Source organism: Nerophis ophidion, linkage group LG23 (genome assembly GCF_033978795.1).
Source record: "Nerophis ophidion isolate RoL-2023_Sa linkage group LG23, RoL_Noph_v1.0, whole genome shotgun sequence".
Classification (NCBI taxonomy): domain Eukaryota; kingdom Metazoa; phylum Chordata; class Actinopteri; order Syngnathiformes; family Syngnathidae; genus Nerophis; species Nerophis ophidion.
This window is the reverse complement of record NC_084633.1, coordinates 30421312-30441315: the sequence shown is the minus strand read 5'-3', so window position 1 is coordinate 30441315 and position 20004 is coordinate 30421312. Positions and strand designations below refer to the sequence as shown.

Sequence of the window (20004 nt, the reverse complement as noted above, 5' to 3'; positions counted from 1 at the left end):
CTCTAACATTGTAGCCTGCATATGTAAAAGTAAATAAGTGTCAAATGTACAAGCAACAAAGCGCTTTAGCATATTCTTATATAACAAGTTTTGCTATTAGATAGATAGATAGATAGTACTTTATTGATTCCTTCAGAAGAGTTCCCTCAGGAAAATTAAAATTAATCAAATTAAAAAAATATATATATATACAATCACATTTTCGAGTATGGATTAATCATGATTAATACCTGGTTGTCAGTATTTTGTATAATTTAAATTAACTTAAAAAAACAGCAATGTTTGGACACAAATGCAATGTTATTGTCAACATTTTTTAAGTACTTTACATGAATGCATGTTTTTTTTTCATTGCTAAAAATTTTAGATCAAATTTGCTGGTCAGCACACCATTGGCATTCTACTCACTCATCTTTGCACATATGACGCATGCATGGACCCGTTCACTCAATCAATCAATCAATGTTTACTCATATAGCCCTAAATCACTAGTGTCTCAAAGGGCTGACTGACTGTATAACAAAACCCACGCCGCCTTTTAGTTAACCAAGTGCGCTCCAAACAAATTGCGTGGTTAATCTGCGTTTATACATGATAATTGCGCGTGTTAACGTGTTCTGTCATTTTAAATTTTCTTATATATGTATGGGTATTTTTTCTTCTTTGTATTCTTTGGTGGGACTGGTGCAACAGCGATGGTTCGTTCAAACTAAACTTCCGATTGTCCTTAGGAGCATGTTCACGAATATCATGGTTGAAATACGAATTCTACCTTATCAGCATTTCAAGAGAGGTTCTTCTACTGTAATGTAGAGGTTTTAACCTAGAAATTGAATAGACATGTTATGATGATGTTGGTTAATGTATCACAGCTCATCATAGCAATCCCTATACCAGAGCTGGGAAAATAATTTTACTCGCGGGGCCACTTTGGGAGAAAAAATGTGTCTGCGGGTCCAACATGTGTATAAATGCTGTATACACATTTAGCTGTAAAAATCTGCTCTACAGTATGTGTGTTTGGGTCCCTTTTTTTTTCCAGAAACACTAATACCAAAAATCATAATGACCGATAGAGTTCTAAAAAAGTTTTGACAGACAACCTCAAAAAAAACGGTATGGAATTTTACAGTTTTTTAGTGAATGGGACACCCAAAATATACATTGAAATAAAGACAGTGATATTTCCAATATTAACTTAGAACAATAAAACACTGAATATTAACAACACATGAACATCGCTCCTCTTTTACTTACATCTTTTACGATCAAGCAAAACACAATAAAATGTAACAAACAGCAACATACGAATGCAAAGGGTAATAAACACTAACAAAATGATAAATGATCTCTTTTATGCAGAAATCTGTTGTAAAAATTAGCTTCCGCATCTGTTCCAGACACATGCGTTTCGGGCTGGCTGGTCTGAAAACAAACCCCGCCCACTATGATTTGTTCCTCGTCTGAGCTGCTGTGTCAAAGATTACCGTAATAACCTCGTGTATTACTCAAAAGCGCAGATTTCAACCATTGATATACTTTCTATAGTTCAAGACTTACGGTAATTTAAAAACAGCACTGCACATCATAATGGCGGCTGCAGTTTTGATGTTAAAGGGCCAAAAAAAAAAAAAGTAAAACGTGGATTGAAAATCTTAATGGGCCGCATTTTGCCCAAGTCTGCCCTATACTGTACCTTACAAATATACTACATAAAGGGGCTCTGAGCAGTATTCACTTGCCATATAAATAATTCACAGATTAAAAAGTGTTTTCTTGTTGTCATCCCTGCCAGATGATTGCTTTTCCGTTATATGTCTCTTGCAGACAAAGCTCACAACCTCAGTAATCACATAATTATTAAAAAGTTAAAGTACTAATGATTGTCACACATACACTAGGTGTGGTGAAATTATCCTCTGCATTTGACTAATCACCCTTGATCACACCCTGGGAGGTGAGGGGGGCTGTGAGCAGCATCGTTGGCCGCGCCCGGCAATCATGTTTGGTGATTTAAACCCCAATTCCAACCCTTGATGCTGAGTGTCAAGCACAGAGGTAATGGGTCCCATTTTCTCAGGGAGGACACTAACCACAAGGCCAATGATATGTATGAAGTATTGATATATTTAGATATTCTGTGAACATAATATAGATCAGTCTTTCCCAACTTTAGAGTCAAGGCACATATTCAACATTAGAAATATTAACACCACCAATTGAAAATGTTGTAGGAATAGCAACAGGTGACTATGCGCATTAGTGGAAGACCACATAAGTGTTCTGCTAGTCACGGTACATCGTTGGCATTGAGAACACATTTGCAGTAAGAAGGGATGTATACCTGGTACCAGTTCCTAATTGGGTCAGTTCCCGAGGACTGTTCAGAATCTGGAAAAATTATCCAGGCAATTTTTTAAATCATGATTATGACATGCGCAGGCTGTCACATTCTCTTGAGGTACTTCTGCTGCGCATGAAAAAAGACACGGGTCTATGATCAGCAAAGAATAATCACAAATAAGGAAGCAAGACCACACAAATAGTTGTGACAACTATATTGCCTCCTCAAAAGTCTCTCAAAGTCGCACACGCTAAAATTCACATGACCCCATTCATCGCAGTTTACCTGATACATGAAACGTGACGATTTGGGGGGTGCGTTATCCACGTAAGCCGCAAGATAGCAGTAGTGTTTACTATCTTAAAATGTCTTTCTGCTCCCAGTGCCACCCACACTGGTTTAAATGTAACTTTGATATTGGGTTTCACTATGTGTAAGCGCTTTGAGACACTAAAGAAAAGCGCTATATAAATATTAGGGGTGTGGGAAAAAATAGATTCGAATACAAATCGCGATTCTTTTGTTGTGTGATTCAGAATCGATTCTCATTTTTAAAAAAAAAATTGATTTTTTTTTTTAATCAATCCAACAAAACAATACACAGCAATACCATAACAATGCAATCCAATTCAATTCCAAAACCAAACCTGACCAAGCCCGAGAAAGGCTAAACGGCTCATTGACAAAAGAGCTAGCTTGAGCACCACGCGTTTTGACGTGAGCCGGACGTGACCAAGCAATGCAGTTCAGTGATGTTTCATGAGAGCGGAGTGCGTGAGCTTGTGCCTTCGAAAGGCGAAGCCAGTTGCCAAGTGACGAACATCAGCGAGGGCGCGCTTGTTGGCTGTATTAGCTCAGCGTTGGTAGTCCGCGGTTAGATGTTGCTGACGACAGTACCTGTTCAATGTAGTCAATCAAGCTGTTAAACGTGTCAATGGCTGTGTCTCTTCTTGTCCTCAAACAGGGTATTGTAGAATTACAGTTGTGATCAAAATTATTCAACCCCCACACAATTTTGGTGTTTTAGCAAGTTGGACATTTATTTCGTATTTTGTTTATAGTTATATCAAATAAAGATGCATTAAATAGACAAATGCAACTTGAATTACAACATTATATTTTGTAACATACCAAACAGTGTCATTTCTTTTAATATCTCATTGACAAAATGATTCAACCCCCTAGTTACATGCATCTTTAGTACTTAGTAGAACACCCTTTGGCAGTAATGACATCCTTCAAACGTGATACATAACCGGACACAAGCTTCTTGCAACGATCTACGGGTATTTTAGCCCATTCCTCTTGGGCAAAGGCCTCCAGTTCATTCATATTCTTGGGCTTGCGTGCTGCAACTGCCTTCTTCAAGTCCCACCACAGGTGTTCTTTAGGAATTAGGTCTGGCGACTGTGAAGGCCACTCCAGAGTCTTCCAGCCCTTCTTTTGCAACCACTCTGATGTTGATTTGGAGGTATGCTTGGGATCGTTGTCCTGTTGGAAGGTCCAACGTCTCCCAAGCCTCAGCTTCGTCACTGACTTCATGAAATTTGCAGCTAATATATCCTGCTAGGAAATAGAATTCACAATGCCTTGAACACGCTGGAGATTCCCGGTACCTGAGGCAGAGAAACAGCCCCAGAGCATGATTGACCCCCCACCATGCTTAACAGTAGGCAAGGTGTTCTTCTCTTTGTAAGCTTAATTTTTTCTCCTCCAGACATAACGTTGATTCATAGGCCCAAAGAGTTCCAGTTTTGTCTCATCACTCCATAGAACAGTTTCCCAAAACCTTTAGGGTTTGTCCAGATGATTTTTGGCATACTGGAGTCTTTTTTTTCTTGTGCCTGGTAGTCAGAAGTGGGGTACGCCTGGGAGTTCTGGCATGGAAGCCTTCATCTCGTAGTGGGCGCCTTATTGTCTGGGATGAAACCTGCGTTCCCCCCTCTGCAATGTCCTGTTGTAGTTCCTCAGCTGTTACCCGAGGGTTTTTCACCACTGTACGCTTCAAATACCGGACAGCAGTTGCACACAGCATCCTCTTTCTACCATGCCCAGGTAGTGTTTCCCCTGTGCCTTTAGCTTTAAACTTGCGAATTATGCTCCCAACTGTGTCTCTTGGAATGTGTAATGTCTTTGCTATTTTCTTATATCCATATCCTTTCTTATGAAGAGAAATTACCTCCTCTTTTTACTGCTTTGACCACTCCCTGGACTTCACCATGTTGCAAATACACCATTGACCATCTACAAGAAGCTGAGCGTCACAGTCTTTTTCATTAAGTTTAATTGTTGCTCGTTATGGTTCTAATCACATCTACAGGTGTTTTCAACACCTGAATGAAAAGACCTTATTCAAATTCTGTTCTTAAGAGTTATGATCTTCAAGGGGTTGTCAATGAGATATTAGGAGAAATGACACTGTTTGGTATGTTACAAAATATAATGTTGTAATTCAAGTTGCATTTGTCTATTTAATGCATCTTTATTTGATATGATTATAAACAAAATACGGAATAAATGTCCAACTTGCTAAAACACCAAAATTGTGTGGGGGTTGAATAATTTTGATCACAACTGTACATGATTATCACTTCATTTAATTTTTCTTCCCGCCCCCTGTAGTAGTAGTAGTAGTACCCCAGTAGTAGTAGTAGTAGTAGTAGTAGTTGTGTGTGTGTGTGTGTGCGTGCATGCGTACGTGCGTGCGCGCGCATGTGTGTGTGTGTGTGGTGGCTGTTACTTGCACGCGTAAAAAGATACTTCCTGAAATGAACTTGCTAGGATTCTGAAGCTCTTTTGTTGTTGACAGACAACCACCTCAAATGCAGTGTGCCACGTTACATCAAAAAAAGCAACGGCGTTAATAACTGCGTTATTCCTAACACTGTCTATTACACCACATACTAACCTTGACTAAAATTATCCCACCTAAGGCCAGGGCCTTTTGGCTGCTACAACCAGGCGCTCTTTAAATCCCTTGCTTTATTCCGGCTACCACACCCTGTCTCCATTTAGCTCCTCACAGGCAGCTTCCGACGACGATGCTCGGTGCTGATAAAAGGGCTAAGATCTGTACTGGTCATCCAACGAGGCACCCGCTTCGTGTGTGTTGTGGCATCGAATGACAACAAAACGTTTGGCATTCAGCATGGTTGACTCACGTTACAGCTTGTGCAATTATAATGGTCCTCTTTCAAATGACATACAGTGGTACCTTGGGTTTTGTTTGCAATCTGTTCCAAAGGGTCTGACAAAAACTGAATATTGCAATACCAAAAGCTATTTTCCCCGTAATAAAGAAATAAATCCTATTATTCTGTTCCAGACACGCAAAAATGTGAACACAAGGCACATTTTATAGAGAATATAGTTTTACATTTGATGCAAAAAGAATATAAAAGACTAAAGAAATGGAGAAAAGAACATTTAATCACTTGAACCTTTGTTGAAGAGTTTTTTCTTGAATTCTATAGTGTTTTTCACCTTTTTCTATCAATGCGCAGGCATTCGCTGATTTCTTTTGTCATGAAAATCAAAGCACGTTTTTGCGTAGATTTTTAGAGTTTGTGCAATTATGATGGTCCTTCCGAGGTTCTTGACAGTGACATACAGTGGTACCTTGGTTTTTGTTTGTAATCTGATCCAAAGGGTCCGACAAAAACTGAATCTTGCAATACCCAAAGCTTTTTCCCTGTAATAAATAAAGAAATCCTACTATTCTGTTCCAGACACCCAAAAATATGAACACAAAGCACATTTTATAGAGAATATAGTTTTCCATTTAATGTAAAACTAATATAAATGATAAAAGAACATTTAACCACTTTAACTTTTGTACCATATTTTTCTGACTATAAGTCGCAGTTTTTTTCATAGTTTGGCCGGGGGTGCGACTTATACTCAGCAGTGACTTATGTGTGAAATTATTAACACATTACCGTAAAATATCTAATAATATTATTAAGCTCATTCACATAAGAGACTAGACTTATATGATTTCATGGGATTAAGCAATTAGGAGTGACAGATTGTTTGGTAAACGTAAAGCATGTTCTATAAGTTATTGTTATTTGAATGACTCTTACCATAATATGTTACGTTAACATACCAGGCATTTTCTCCGTTGGTTATTTATGCGTCATATAACGTACACTTATTCAGCCTGTTGACTATTCTTTATTTATTTATTTTAAATTGCCTTACAAATGTATATTCATGGTGTTGGGTTTTATCAAATAAATTTCCCCCAAAAATGTGACTTATATATGTTTTTTTCCTTCTTTATTATACATTTACGTCTGGTGCGACTTATACTCCGAAAAATACGGGTGAAGATGCCACCTTTATACTTTGTTCTGAGTTCTTTCTGGAATTCAACAGTGTTTTTCAGCTTTTTCTATCAATGTGTGGGCATTCGCTACTTTCTTTTATCATTTAAATCAAATGAAGCAAACTAGTAATAATACGCTGTGACGGGTATATAACAAATATAACAATCACTTTCTTTTTAGCCTTAAAAATATCAAAAGGGCAAGGTTTGGACACCCCAACATAAATCCTCTAATTTGTTAGAAGGAGCAGGACTAAAAAGTTTGTTTAAGGACAAAGAGTAAGCAATGCCGGGACAAAAGCGAGAGAGAAACCCTACCTCCCTTTGTTTAACCCGCGTCACATTCTCACCTGCCATCCCTCCATCACATCCCCAGCATCCTGTGCCAGAGAGGTGTCAGCACACACCGCCTGTGCCACTGCGTGGTTTTATGTCACAGCCATGGCAGCTCCGGGGCACAATTTATAGTCAGAACCATCAGAGCGCGCATTATCGTGCCGTGTATTTAAAGTGATTTACAACAAGGGAAAATGGCTGTGGCCACCTGTGCTGTGGTGGTGATGAGTCGCTGCCATGCTTTATGCCAAAGAACATAAAGTGGTATGAAATGTTTGTCATTTGCAGGACAGGCGCTCTCCCCTGTCATTTTGACCCCTGTGCTGTGTAACGAGCCTGTTTGAGTCCCTTTTTTGCTCACTGGCCTCTATAAGGGTATGCTCTATAATAAATATAGAACATAACCTTATACTTTTTTTTTCTACTTTCAGCCACAGTGCATGCAAGATTGTCTGTGTTTTTAGGGGTGATAAAAACTAGTATCAGGGGTGTCCTGTTAAAACTTTTTCACTTCAGCTATCATTCCGATACAGTATAGGAGCCTTGAGTATTTGGGGATACTTGTATTATTCTGATATGATATTAGCACAAATCAGAGTGGAGTGACAAACGAGCAGTGGCTTCACCTTACAATCACTGCTAACGTTAGCACAAACTAGCAGTGTGAGGCGATCCTTAATCGGCTTGTGTCCCGGTAGTGCTGTAATATAAGTCCCCTTTGGTATCTTTTTCCCAAAGAATCAGGTCTCGTCACAATTTAAGACTTTAAGACTTTGTGGTACAATGTCCCCTTTGATGATAAAATCCTCAATGTGCATCATCAACTCCGCAAATACTAGACATGCACGTAATATCCTACAGCCTACTATGTTTACATTTGTAAATAACTTGAATAATAAAAGAAAGGAATAACTTTGTGTGCTTAATGGAGAATATTAAGATTTTAAACAGACTGCTGGTGTCGGAATTCTATTATCTTATTGGAAACTCAAGACAGCCATGACATTATTATCTTTACAAGTGTATGTAAACGTTTGACCACAAGTGTGTGTGTGTGTGTGTGTGTGTGTGTGTATGTATGTATGTATGTATATATATATATATATATATATATATATATATGTGTTATATATATATATATATATATATATATATATGTGTGTGTGTGTGGGAAAAATCACAAGACTACTTCATCTCTACAGAACTGTTTCATGAGGGGTTCCCTCAATCATCAGGAGACCATCTCCTGATGAGTGATGAGGGAACCCCTCATGAAACAGTTCTGTAGAGATGAAGTAGTCTTGTGATTTTTCCCATACATACATATTGTGCTCTACCACGATATCGAGCACTATTCTCTGGATAATCCAATATATATATATATGTATATACTGTATATACATACATACATACAGTGGGGCAAAAAAGTATTTAGTCAGCCGCCATTTGTACAAGTTCTCCCACTTAAAAGGATGACAGAGGTCTGTAATTTTCATCATAGGTACACTTCAACTGTGAGAGACGGAATGTGAAAAAAAAATCCAAGAATTGACATTATAGGAATTTTAAAGAATTTATTTGTAAATTATGGTGGAAAATAAGTATTTGGTCAACCATTCAAAGCTCTCACTGATGAAGGTAGGTTTTGGCTCAAAATCTCACGATACATGGCCCCATTCATTCTTTTCTTAACACGGATCAATCGCCCCGTCCCCTTAGCAGAAAAACAGCCCCAAAGCATGATGTTTCCACCCCCATGCTTCACAGTAGGTGTGGTGTTATTGGGATGCAACTCAGTATTCTTCTTCCTCCAAACACGACGAGTTGAGTTTGTACCAAAAAGTTCTATTTTGGTTTTATCTGACCACGACAATCTCCCAATCCTCTGCTGTATCATCCATGTATCCATTTTGGTATACACTCAACTCGTATATATATTAGGGGTGTAACGTATGTGTATTTGTATTGAACCGTTTCGGTACGGAGGTTTCAATTCGGTGTGGGGATGAACGGAAGGAGTTTCCAGACGCACATATTAAGTAGCGTAAACAATACTCAAAATGCTGGACATTTGAGGCATTTAAGAAACTCTGCCCTGACAGCCCCGCAAAAGCGCACGTATGGTCAGTCTATCCTAGCCCAGTCGCTGCTAGCACCGGACATGTCCTCTTTCGCTAGCATGCTAGCAGCGACCGAGCTAGGATAGACTGACCATACGTGCGCTTTTGCGGGGCTGTCAGGGCAGAGTTTCTTAAATGTCCGGCATTTTGAGTTATGGTTGCGTGTATTAACAATGTACGTTCGGGGTTAAGAAGGGGTTAAAAACAAAACACATTGTGCACGCAGCAGCAGCATTCGTGAGGGAGGGGCAGAGACAGAGAGAGCGAGAGAGTTATGATAAACAAGCATGCGTCTCGAGGCTCTGCTTTTTATTCATTAATTTATCAGATTGAATTTTTTATTATCTATAGCAGGGGTGTCAAAAGTGTGTCCCGGAGGCCATTTGCGGCCCAAAGCTAATGTTTTAAAGGCCCACGGCACATTCTAAAAATACTAAAATAAGGTTGAATGTAATTTAGAAAAAGTTGCAACGTTGACTAATAAATCAAAGCTGTTTTTTTTTTCTTTCAAACTGTCATTGCTCAAAACATAATATTGAATCAAAATCAATGTTATTATGAATTATTGACCTATCCAAGGTTCGCATTACTTCACATCAAATATTCCACTAAGAAAAATATTTTTGGTGGAAGATTTTGCAAATTTGGTAAATAAATAACCAAAAAAAATTACATGTTGTTGTTTTCTTACTGTACTGAAAATGAACCGAACCGTGACCTCTAAACCGAGGTACGTACAGAACCGAAATTTTTGTGTACCGTTACACCCCTAGTGTATATATATACATATATATACACATACATTTACATATATGTGTGTGTATATACATACATATACATATATATACATACATGTGTGTATATATATACATATATATATACATGTACATACATATATATACATATACACACACACACACACATATATGTGTGTATGTATATATATGTGTGTATGTATATATATACACGTGTATATATATGTATATACATACACGTATATACGTGTATATATACACGTATATATATGTATACACGTATACATATATAAATGATAAATAAATAAATGGGTTGTACTTGTATAGCGCTTTTCTACCTTCAAGGTACTCAAAGCGCTTTGACACTACTTCCACATTTACCCATTCACACACAGATGGTGGGAGCTGCCATGCATGGCGCTAACCAGCACCCATCAGGAGCAAGGGTGAAGTGTCTTGCTCAGGACACAACGGACGTGACGAAATTGGTATAGGTGGGGATTGAACCAGGGACCCTCGGGTTGCGCACGGCCACTTTTCCACTGCGCCACGCCGTATATATGTATATTTATACATATATATGTATATATACATACATATATATATATATGTATATACATATGTATGTATATATAAATATATGTGTGTATTTGTATTTTAACCCTTTGAAGGCCTTTTGATCAAATAAGGTCAACATGTTTCAGTTTGTAAAATGAGTTAGTTACCCTTTCAAACCAGTATCATTATCCGATTTAAAAGGGAAAAAAAAACAACTTGTTTGATATATTTGTTTAGGATTTAAGTTTATGAAGACATTTCAGCAAAAACAGTCTAAAAAAATAGAAAAAATGTTTACACCCTTCAAATGTCCTCCATAATGATTCATTCATGGGTTTGCACAGAAGTAGCAATATTGTTATAAAATGTATCTGGATTATGACCGCTGATACAAACTGTGCCGTGTTAGCAGCTTCTAAAACGAAACAATGGTCATTTTTTTTGTCAAATATGTACCCTTTAATTTTTGGACTAAATAACCTGCTTGAAGATCACTGAGCTTTTGGTAAGACTAAATGAAGGCAGACATGTATCTATTGATTTTCTTCGGTTTATCTGTGACCAAGTAATGGGTACAGATGCCCAGACTTCCCGGTCTCCGGCCACCTGTTCCAGTTTCACCCAGGTGGACACACAGAATACACCCGGTGGGCTTCCTCCCGACTGTGCTTGTGAACATTCAAGATGAACTTACTTTAATTCACTCGTGTGTTTCTTGCAGCCATGTCGGACGTAGAAGAGGAATACGAGTGAGTAACTACAATTCAGTCTTCCTAAAGGCAATAACAGTGATGTTTTAAATTAAAATGTCGATTTTGTCCGTGCAGGGAGCAGGCAGAAGAGGGTAAGTAAAGGAGGATAATGTGTCCAACCTACTGGACAAGCATGAACAAACGAGTAAACTGTTACTTGCTTCCCAGAAGAGGACGGGGAGCAGCAGTATGAAGAGGAAGAAGAGGATGATACGTATCAGCATCAGGGGAGGGAGCACGTGGATGAATATGAAACAGGTAACAGCTTTAATAGCCACCTTTATAGTACATTTTAATCAGAGGTGGGTAGTAACGCGCTACATTTACTCCGTTACATCTACTTGAGTAACTTTTGGGATAAATTGTACTTCTAAGAGTAGTTTTTATGCAACACACTTTTACTTTTACTTGAGTATATTTATAAAAAAGAAACGCTACTTTTACTCCGCTCCATTTTTCTACAATCAGCTCGTTACTCGCTACTTTTTTTTTATCGATCTGTTAATGCACGTTTTGTTTGTTTTGATTTTGTCAGACACGCATTCAAAGTAGGAACTACGCATGCCTGCGTTTCACCAATCAAATGCAGCCACTGGTGACGTTGGACCAATCAAACAAAACCAGGCGGTCACGTGACCGTCACACGTCGAATCCGACCTAAAAAGTTTAAAAACTTATTGGAGTGTTACCATTTAGTGGTCAATTGTGCATAATATGTACTGTACTGTGCAATCTACTAATACAAGTTTCAATCAATCAATCAAAAGTGTAAAGGAAAAAAGACACTTTTTATTTCAATCGTACTTCCCGTCAAAAGCCTAAAGACTGATCGCGCAGTTCCTGTCTTCACAATAAAAGCGCCGCTCCATCGTGCCTGCGCTAACAAAATAAGAGTCTCCGAAAGCCAGCGCAAACAAGCGAGCAAGCAACGGAGTTTGCCGCCAATGTATTTCTTGTAAAGTGTATTAAAACGAATATGGAAGCTGGTAGGAACATTATCTGCTGTGTTGTGGGGTTCTGATAACGCCCAGTTTGACCAATCTAAGTCTATGAGCTCGAACTGATGAAGCCTACTCGGATGAGAGGTGAAACGTCTTCGAAGAAAAACCGAACAGTCCAATTGTGATAAATGACCATTTATTTTTAGAGAAACATTGAAGAACAATATTGATAAGGCTTAAAATTGAAAAGTGTTTGGATAACAACAAGAGTTCTTATCATCAATGAAGTTCAAATTAAAAAATATTATTTTTGAATTCAATTTTCAAGACTCTTAACGACTCAGCTAATGAACATTAAATTCACTCACACCATGCAATAATGCAATAAAAAAGACAAAAGTTAGCTTTTGTATTACGTTTATGTATTTTATAGTCATAATAAAAAATGACTCTCATTGTGGTGCACAGACCAGTGAAATATGAGCAGACTGTCCGTTTGCCACATGGGAGAACTTTTATGCTTTGCTTCAAGTCAGGGGTGTCAAACTCATTTTAGCTCAGGGGCCGCCTGGAGGAAAATCTATTACCACGTGGACCAGACGGGTAAAATCATGGCATAGTAACTTAAAAATACGACTACTGCATCGTTCAGATTGTTTTCCTTGTTTTACTTTGGCCCAAAAAGGAACAAGCACATTCTGCAACTGTACATACCACAAATAATCAAACACTTCAATTTAGTTGAAAATTCCGAGGAAAAGAAATGGTGCGGTTTCAAAAACACCATGAAAAACACGATGAATTTAGACGTAATCTCAGTGTATCTACAAAGCAATTAAACGTTATGTCACAGCCCATCTAGGATTGAACGAAAACAAAATAAAGCATAAATAAAAACTATTGTGTATCAACTACCTCATTTGTCATTTCCACATATTAATCTTGTGCTAACTCAACAAACCATACAAGGCTTGAGTTACTTCCTGCCTTCTAGGCATCACTGTGTATTGATAGAAAAATAAAAGCTGTGGAATGTGTGAACAATTTCAACAAACCAAAATTTAAAGACTGACAGTATTGCAGTAAATCACACAGTTCACTTTCTTTAAATTTGCACAATTATTTTCTCACAACTATATCAATTAACAACTCCTCTCACAGGCTGGATTGAACCTGTTTGTGGGCCTGATCCGGCCCGGGGACCGCATGTTTGACATACCTGCTATAAGTAAATCTCTACCATATAGGGACATATCCGCTGATGTCACATGTTGGAAAAATGTCACAAGTTAGCCAAAGTCTAAATGGCTGGTTTGGAGGAAGTACTGTATGGAATAAAGCAAGATTATTTTATACATATCTCCTCAATGCCTCCATGGTTTCATTTAAAATTTTCGGGACATCTGCAGATCCCAAATACAGAAAAACAAGTTGGTTTTGCATGATTGGGCCCCTTTAAATCTTGAAGCATATACAGTTCACCTTTTCAGTACAAAAAGTGTATTTTTCCTAATTTTTTCTCTCTTATTTACAGAAGAGGAACGTCCCAAACCTAAGTAAGTCTATTTTTTTTGTACCACATTGAATGAAGCAGGAAAACTTTGCAAATTGTAAATGTTTAAGTTTACCATAAAACAGCCTTACAATCATTTTTGGAATTATCTTGTTTTGTCGTCTTAACATGAGCGGCCTTGTTGTGTTTACACAAGCAGTAGTTTTTCAGTGACGTGCAACAAAGTGATGTCCAAAAGGATGCAGCTTATTTGTTTGCCTTCAGCATATTCTAATAATTACAACTAATTTATAAGAGGTATAATATTATATAGTATGCTTGTTTCATGCTTTGTTTGTTTATATACAGGGACAGTGCATATAAAAAATACCTTTTCACCCACATGAAGTCACCTTAGAAAGTAAAATGAATTACAATACTTTCAATTAAAGTGCATTTAAGTTGAATATGTACTTTTGGGACATGACAAACCAACAATAGACATATACTAAGGACCTACAATGGTTTGGTTTTAGCATTTTTAATACACAAAATGTATGAAACTAGCCCACATACTATCATTTTTTTTACTTACTCTAGGAAAAAGTTTGGAAAGTCCTGCTTTAGAAGGATCGGATGATGTAAACTTATTGACATAGTCTCTATGTTTTATCAATATCTTCATTCAGGGCCGCCCTTCCCAATACCCTGTGTGTAGGGCCCCGCGATTTGTGCGGGGCCCCCGTTATTCGTGAATAAACACATTTAAAATGTCAATTAATGAATTGAAGCTACAAGCAGCGTTGAACGGGCGGGGTTCAAGCCTTCGTGATGCCCTGAAACTGCCACCAAACATTTCGGGATTCCCAAAATGTAAAATGTTTCACCATACCTGACTTGCCTAGAAAATATGGGGAGATTTTCGTGCACGTTAAGGCCCTCAAAAAGGCGTCCAAACATATAAAATAATACACAGTAATTTCAATAGGGCCCTGTGAGGCTTCCTCCGCTGGTCGGGCCCTAATAAAATAAAATAAAATAAAACAAAATAATACGACGCAATTCAATTGAATAAAAATTACATATAGCCACTTCAGACTGTCATCATCATTTGTAGCAATTAGTGTCAAGATCTGAAATTGTGAAACCAATTTATTCACGTTTTGTGGCGATCCATCAGGTCAAAGTTTGGTGCCGTGCCACACCCACATCCTGTCATTTGATAAACATTTTTTTGCAATTTATCATCACAAGAAAAGAAAAAGAAAAAGCAAGGCCAGCAACACTATTGTCCTAATGATATTAATATAAACTGCGCAGGCGCTACGAAACACAGCCCGTTTCAACAATATATTCGTCAGTGTGCAATTTCCAACAGGAAGTGATGCACTTAGTCACAGCTGTGATCAATCAATTGATATAATAAATCAAGAACAACTTCAAAAATTAAAGTGCAGAAATAGACAAAATGGAAAATTGTACAACATTTTCAAAAGACTCAGTACAGTATCATAAAGAAATGTTTATTTTCTTATGATACTGTACTAATGCCACATAAGAAGAGAAAAAAAGATTAGAAGGCGCACTGTCAAGTTTTGAGAAAATGAAAGGATTTTAAGTGCGCCTTATATTCCGAAAAATACGGTGTGTCAAATTTGTTGTTTCGCACTGAAATAATCTATTGATTTTCCATACATTAGTTTTTGTACAAAACACGCATCAAATTACATTTAACTTTGATTTTAAAAGAATGAAAATAGTTTCACATGAATATAAATGTGTAAAAAACAATTGTAACAGTTGGGGGGAGGCTCAAAAAGCAGCCCTGTTTTTGTCTGGCTTCCAACTACTATGTCTGTGTTGGTTTATCACTTGTAGGTTTAGTGTTGCTGTTCTGTGTTTGTAATGTACATGTATCACCTGTAGGGAGCGTCTGAGAGCAAAGCCAAGAGAGAGATTCAAGTTTTTGTGTTTTCTTCTGTCCTACAGACCAATGGCACCTCAACTTGCTGCCCCAAAGATTCCCGAAGGAGATAGAGTGGATTTTGATGTATGTAAGAAAACGGTCCTTATAGAGTGGAACCCACTTATGTCGAAAACCGGTCAGTGTCGATGTGACACATTGTGGACTGCTTTTGTCCACAATCAGTCATTCCCGGGAAAAGTAGGCCCGTTACGTCGAGATGTGTTGTTGTATTGTTAATTTCATCATTCCTTGTAGCTAAGTAGCGTCATAACTATTTTCTAGTTACACAGCAATGATGCCTGCACAGAGTGACTTCCTGTTCCGTGCAAAGTAAACTTCAAAATAAAACTAAGGCATTTAACTAAGATTCTACTATTTTCTACTGTTCAGATTGCCATTGCCGTAAGAAGAAATATTTGTGCATGTACGAAAACTTTATTGTTATTGTAGTCAAGACATACAAAATAATAAATAGCTCAGAGTAAAAATATTAAATGAGAACACAAAAATCTACCGTTCTTAACAGACTACAGAATGTAGCGGTATTTAAGTCGCACTCACCAAATGTTTGAAAAATTCTTTTTTTCATATTAGCTGCACCGGGTCAGGGCTTCACAGTGGAAGAGGGGTTAGTGCATCTGCCTCACAATACGAAGGTCCTGAGTAGTCGGGGGTTCAATCCCGGGCTCGGGATCTTTCTGTGCGGAGTTTGCATGTTCTCCCCGTGACTGCGTGGGTTCCCTCCGGGTACTCCGGCTTCCTCCCACTTCCAAAGACATGCACCTGGGGATAGGTTGATTGGCAACACTAAAATTGTCCCTAGTGTGTGAATGTGAGTGTGAATGTTGTCTGTCTATCTGTGTTGGCCCTGTGATGAGGTGGCGACTTGTGCAGGGTGTACCATGCCTTCCGCCCGATTGTAGCTGAGATAGGCACCAGCGCCCCCCGCAACCCCAAAGGGAATAAGCGGTAGAAAATGGATGGATGGATGGATGCAACGGGCCATAAGCTGCAGATGTATACCAGCACGAACAAATATGCATGAAAACACTCCTCCAGACATCACACGTGGGACGGTTTAGTAAGTATGAATTATTTTTGTTATATTGTAAAACTTGCAAACTTTGCATAGTGATGTATGAACAATCCGTACAAGTAAAAACGCTATGGACGAAACAAGATATAATTCCGGTTCAAGGCAATAAAACCGGAAGTGCCTTTTCAATCCCCAGCAACCTTTAGTGAGTGAACTCGTCCAAAAGATGGCGCCTTTGCACAAATAACACACGTCTTCAGTGTCTCTGGCGGTGTTCTATGATAACTATTTGTTGAATCCAAAACATTATGGCCATTTGCGAAGAAAAATCCATAAATTAGTCGCACCCTTTTATAAGCGGCAGGCTTCACAGCGTAGGAAAAAGTAGTGGCTTTACAAAATACAGTAAATAGAGGAAGACAACCCTCAAAAATCACCCATTCTCTTTATGTCACAGGTAAATAATGAATTTGGATTTTGGTTTTAGTGTAACCCCTTATTAACGGGTTCTATTTTATGTAGTCAACCCTGATAAAAACACTGTTCAAAAAAGCTACGACGGGACAAATAATGATCCACACGGGAAGTGAAAAGCCAGGAAAGACACAAAAGTTTTGGACCGGATGAGTTGAGTCCGCAAAGTTAAGATGCTGCCACTCAGTTGTGATTTGCTCCTCCAGGACATCCACAGAAAGCGAATGGAGAAAGACATGGTGGAGCTGCACACACTGATTGACGTCCACTTTGAACAGAGGAAGAAGGATGAGGAGGAGCTCATCGGCCTCAAGGATCGAATCGTAAGTCTTACTGCTTGAAGTTAAAGAATACTAGACGGATTTGATTAAGGAAGGTGCATCTCACCATTTTGGCAGCCATTTTGTACAACTAATATGCTGCATTATCTTCAGTGATGGGCAGGCTACTTGGACAATGTAATCAGCTCAGCTACAAGTTACTCTCGGCTAAATGTAGCGAAGCTACTGGAGAATTGTAGCAAGCTACACTGCACAAATAGCTAGCTACATCAAGGCTACATTTAACAGCATTTGTATATTAGATTAGATTAGATAGTACTTTGTTTATTCCTTCAGGAAAATTAAAATTTTCAGCCCAATCCCATTCAAGGTCAGACAAACATTACAGGGAGACAGAACAGGATCGCTGAGCGGTCTGCCGGCTTCCAGCACCCCTTACAAAAAAAGAGGAGATACAGGTAGTAAAGTGGGGGGAATGGGAGAGAAAAATAGAAGATTAAAATAAAATAAAAATCAGTCTAAGCCTGGGCCTCTGGAGAGGGGGTCCAGACTGAGGCCAAGGGAAAAAAAAAACTCAAAGCCATGGTACACATCCCTCTTACATGTGTGTAAGAGGGAAACATCAAAGGACATGAAAGACATTAAAGCACCGGATACAACCAGCCACTTCTACATACAGCTATGAATAAAAAGTAAAAGAAACATATCCACTGTGGTGGCCTCTGCTGTGTTCCACGCCATCGTCCGCTGGGGTGGAGGGAGCATGGAGGTGGTCCATTTATGGGCCCACATGTATAATAGAAATGTTAATGTAACTGAGCGTGTACAATACACCCAATAAGGGTCCATTACTATTAACTCTCTATCATTTAGCTGGGGACAACCTACAACTACCTCTAGCGCTCCCCGCACCTCACTGTTTTGTATTTATTTAGTTTGCCTCTTTTATTTATCTTCTCTACCTACAGTTAAAAAAAAAAACAGCATTTATCTATATCTAGGGGCGGCATGGCGTAGTGGGTAGAGCGGCTGTGCCAGAAACTTGAGGGTTGCAGGTTCGCTCCCCGCCTCTTGACATCCAAATCGCTGCCAGTGTGTCCTTGGGCAGGACACTTCACCCTTGCCCCCGGTGAATGAATGATGAATGAATGATAGGTGGTGGTTGGAAGGGCCGTAGGCGCAAACTGGCAGCCTCGCTTCAGTCAGTCTACCCTAGGGCAGCTGTGGCTACAAATGTCGCTTACCACCACCGGGTGTGAATGAATAATGGGTTTTCACTTCTCTGTGAGCGCGTTGGGTATCTAATAATAGAAAAGCGCTGTATAAAATCTAATTCATTGTTATTATTGTTATATTTTGCCCAAAAACAATGACTTATGTGTTGTTTGGGAACATTTGGTAATGGTAGTGCAGTAAAAAAAAATTGTGTTAGGACTTCTTTGATGAAGAGAGTTATTATTATTTTGGTTTAGAGAGTAAACAACTCAAAAGTAAGGAGTTGGGCACTTTTCTGGAAACGCATACATTTGTCTAAATGTGACAGAAGACACGCATTATTGTGGGTTTTCTGCACGTCGTCTTTATCACTAAAGGAAAAATGTTTCGCCCTAACCTTAGCCAATTGTGACTCATTATCCAAACACCAACCAATCATCATGGATGTTTTTCGCATTCACGGTCCATTTTGTCTCTTTGTAGCTTGTAGCTTTGATGTACATGGGTCTAAAAATAGCTAAGCTACAGGAAAAGCTACCCGTTAAAAAAAGTAGCTAAGCTACCACCAAGCTACTGGAAAATGGAGTTAAGCTACATAGCTTAGCTACATGTAGCTTGTTACTGCCCATCACTGATTATCGGAATAAAGTTCAGAAAAGTTTTTATTGCCATTGTTTGAGAACGGGTTCACAAACTAAGAATTTTACCTGGCGCAATCGTGCAACATAAAAGACATAACACAGAATAGAATAACATGAGCTGTAACTGAGCTATCAGATCTTGTTATTGTTATTAAATTATCGGAAAACACAGAAGAATGATTATGCTGTTTTTGTCATCTAAATATGATGTCATGACCAATGTTTCCCCATCAGGAGCGTCGTCGGTCAGAGCGTGCAGAGATCCAAAGAGTCCGAGCGGAGAAGGAGAAGGACAGACAGAACAGGATTGCGGTAACAAACACAAACAATCATATTATTTCATACAGTGGTACCTTTGGGGTAGGAGCCTCCGCACCGCTAGTTGGCATAGCCAATGTCACGGCTAACCCTGTAAGAGCCGCCCAAAACATCCTATGGTACTCACTAGCAGTCGCTAGTATCTACAAATCCACATAACTTAATTTTTCCGACCATTGGAACGAAGGAAGTGCTGAGAAGAAGTGGGTGATATTAATAGAATTAAAGAAAGAATTAATCGAAAACATGACTTAGGTGCGTAGCCGATTTGGTACGAGCGTAGCACTGCTAGTCTGCCCCATACTGAAGTAGAATGAGTCGATACCACCAGCAAAGGATGTTGAAATGGTATCTAAACGGCGGACATATATGCAGAAGCTGCTAATGCTGTGTTAGACGGAGAAGCAGCTCAAAAGAGAAAACCGTAGAAGTCTGTTCTATATGA

At 38.7% G+C, this 20004-nt stretch overlaps 1 protein-coding gene across 3 annotated transcripts in view; it reads left to right on the top strand.

The window, feature by feature from the left end:
• LOC133541049 (troponin T, slow skeletal muscle-like) overlaps positions 1–20004 on the top strand; it is a 37339-nt gene that overhangs the window by 919 nt on the left and 16416 nt on the right. For 2 of the 3 annotated variants that reach the window (XM_061884110.1, XM_061884111.1), the window contains exons 2-8: positions 11165–11192; positions 11271–11287; positions 11364–11453; positions 13671–13692; positions 15618–15678; positions 17311–17427; positions 19476–19553. In XM_061884110.1, coding sequence (XP_061740094.1) covers positions 11165–11192; positions 11271–11287; positions 11364–11453; positions 13671–13692; positions 15618–15678; positions 17311–17427; positions 19476–19553 — 413 coding nt within the window. Of the gene's footprint in view, positions 1–10996; positions 11091–11164; positions 11193–11270; positions 11288–11363; positions 11454–13670; positions 13693–15617; positions 15679–17310; positions 17428–19475; positions 19554–20004 lie in introns of those variants that run through there. The other variant, XM_061884109.1, reaches the window with a different exon arrangement.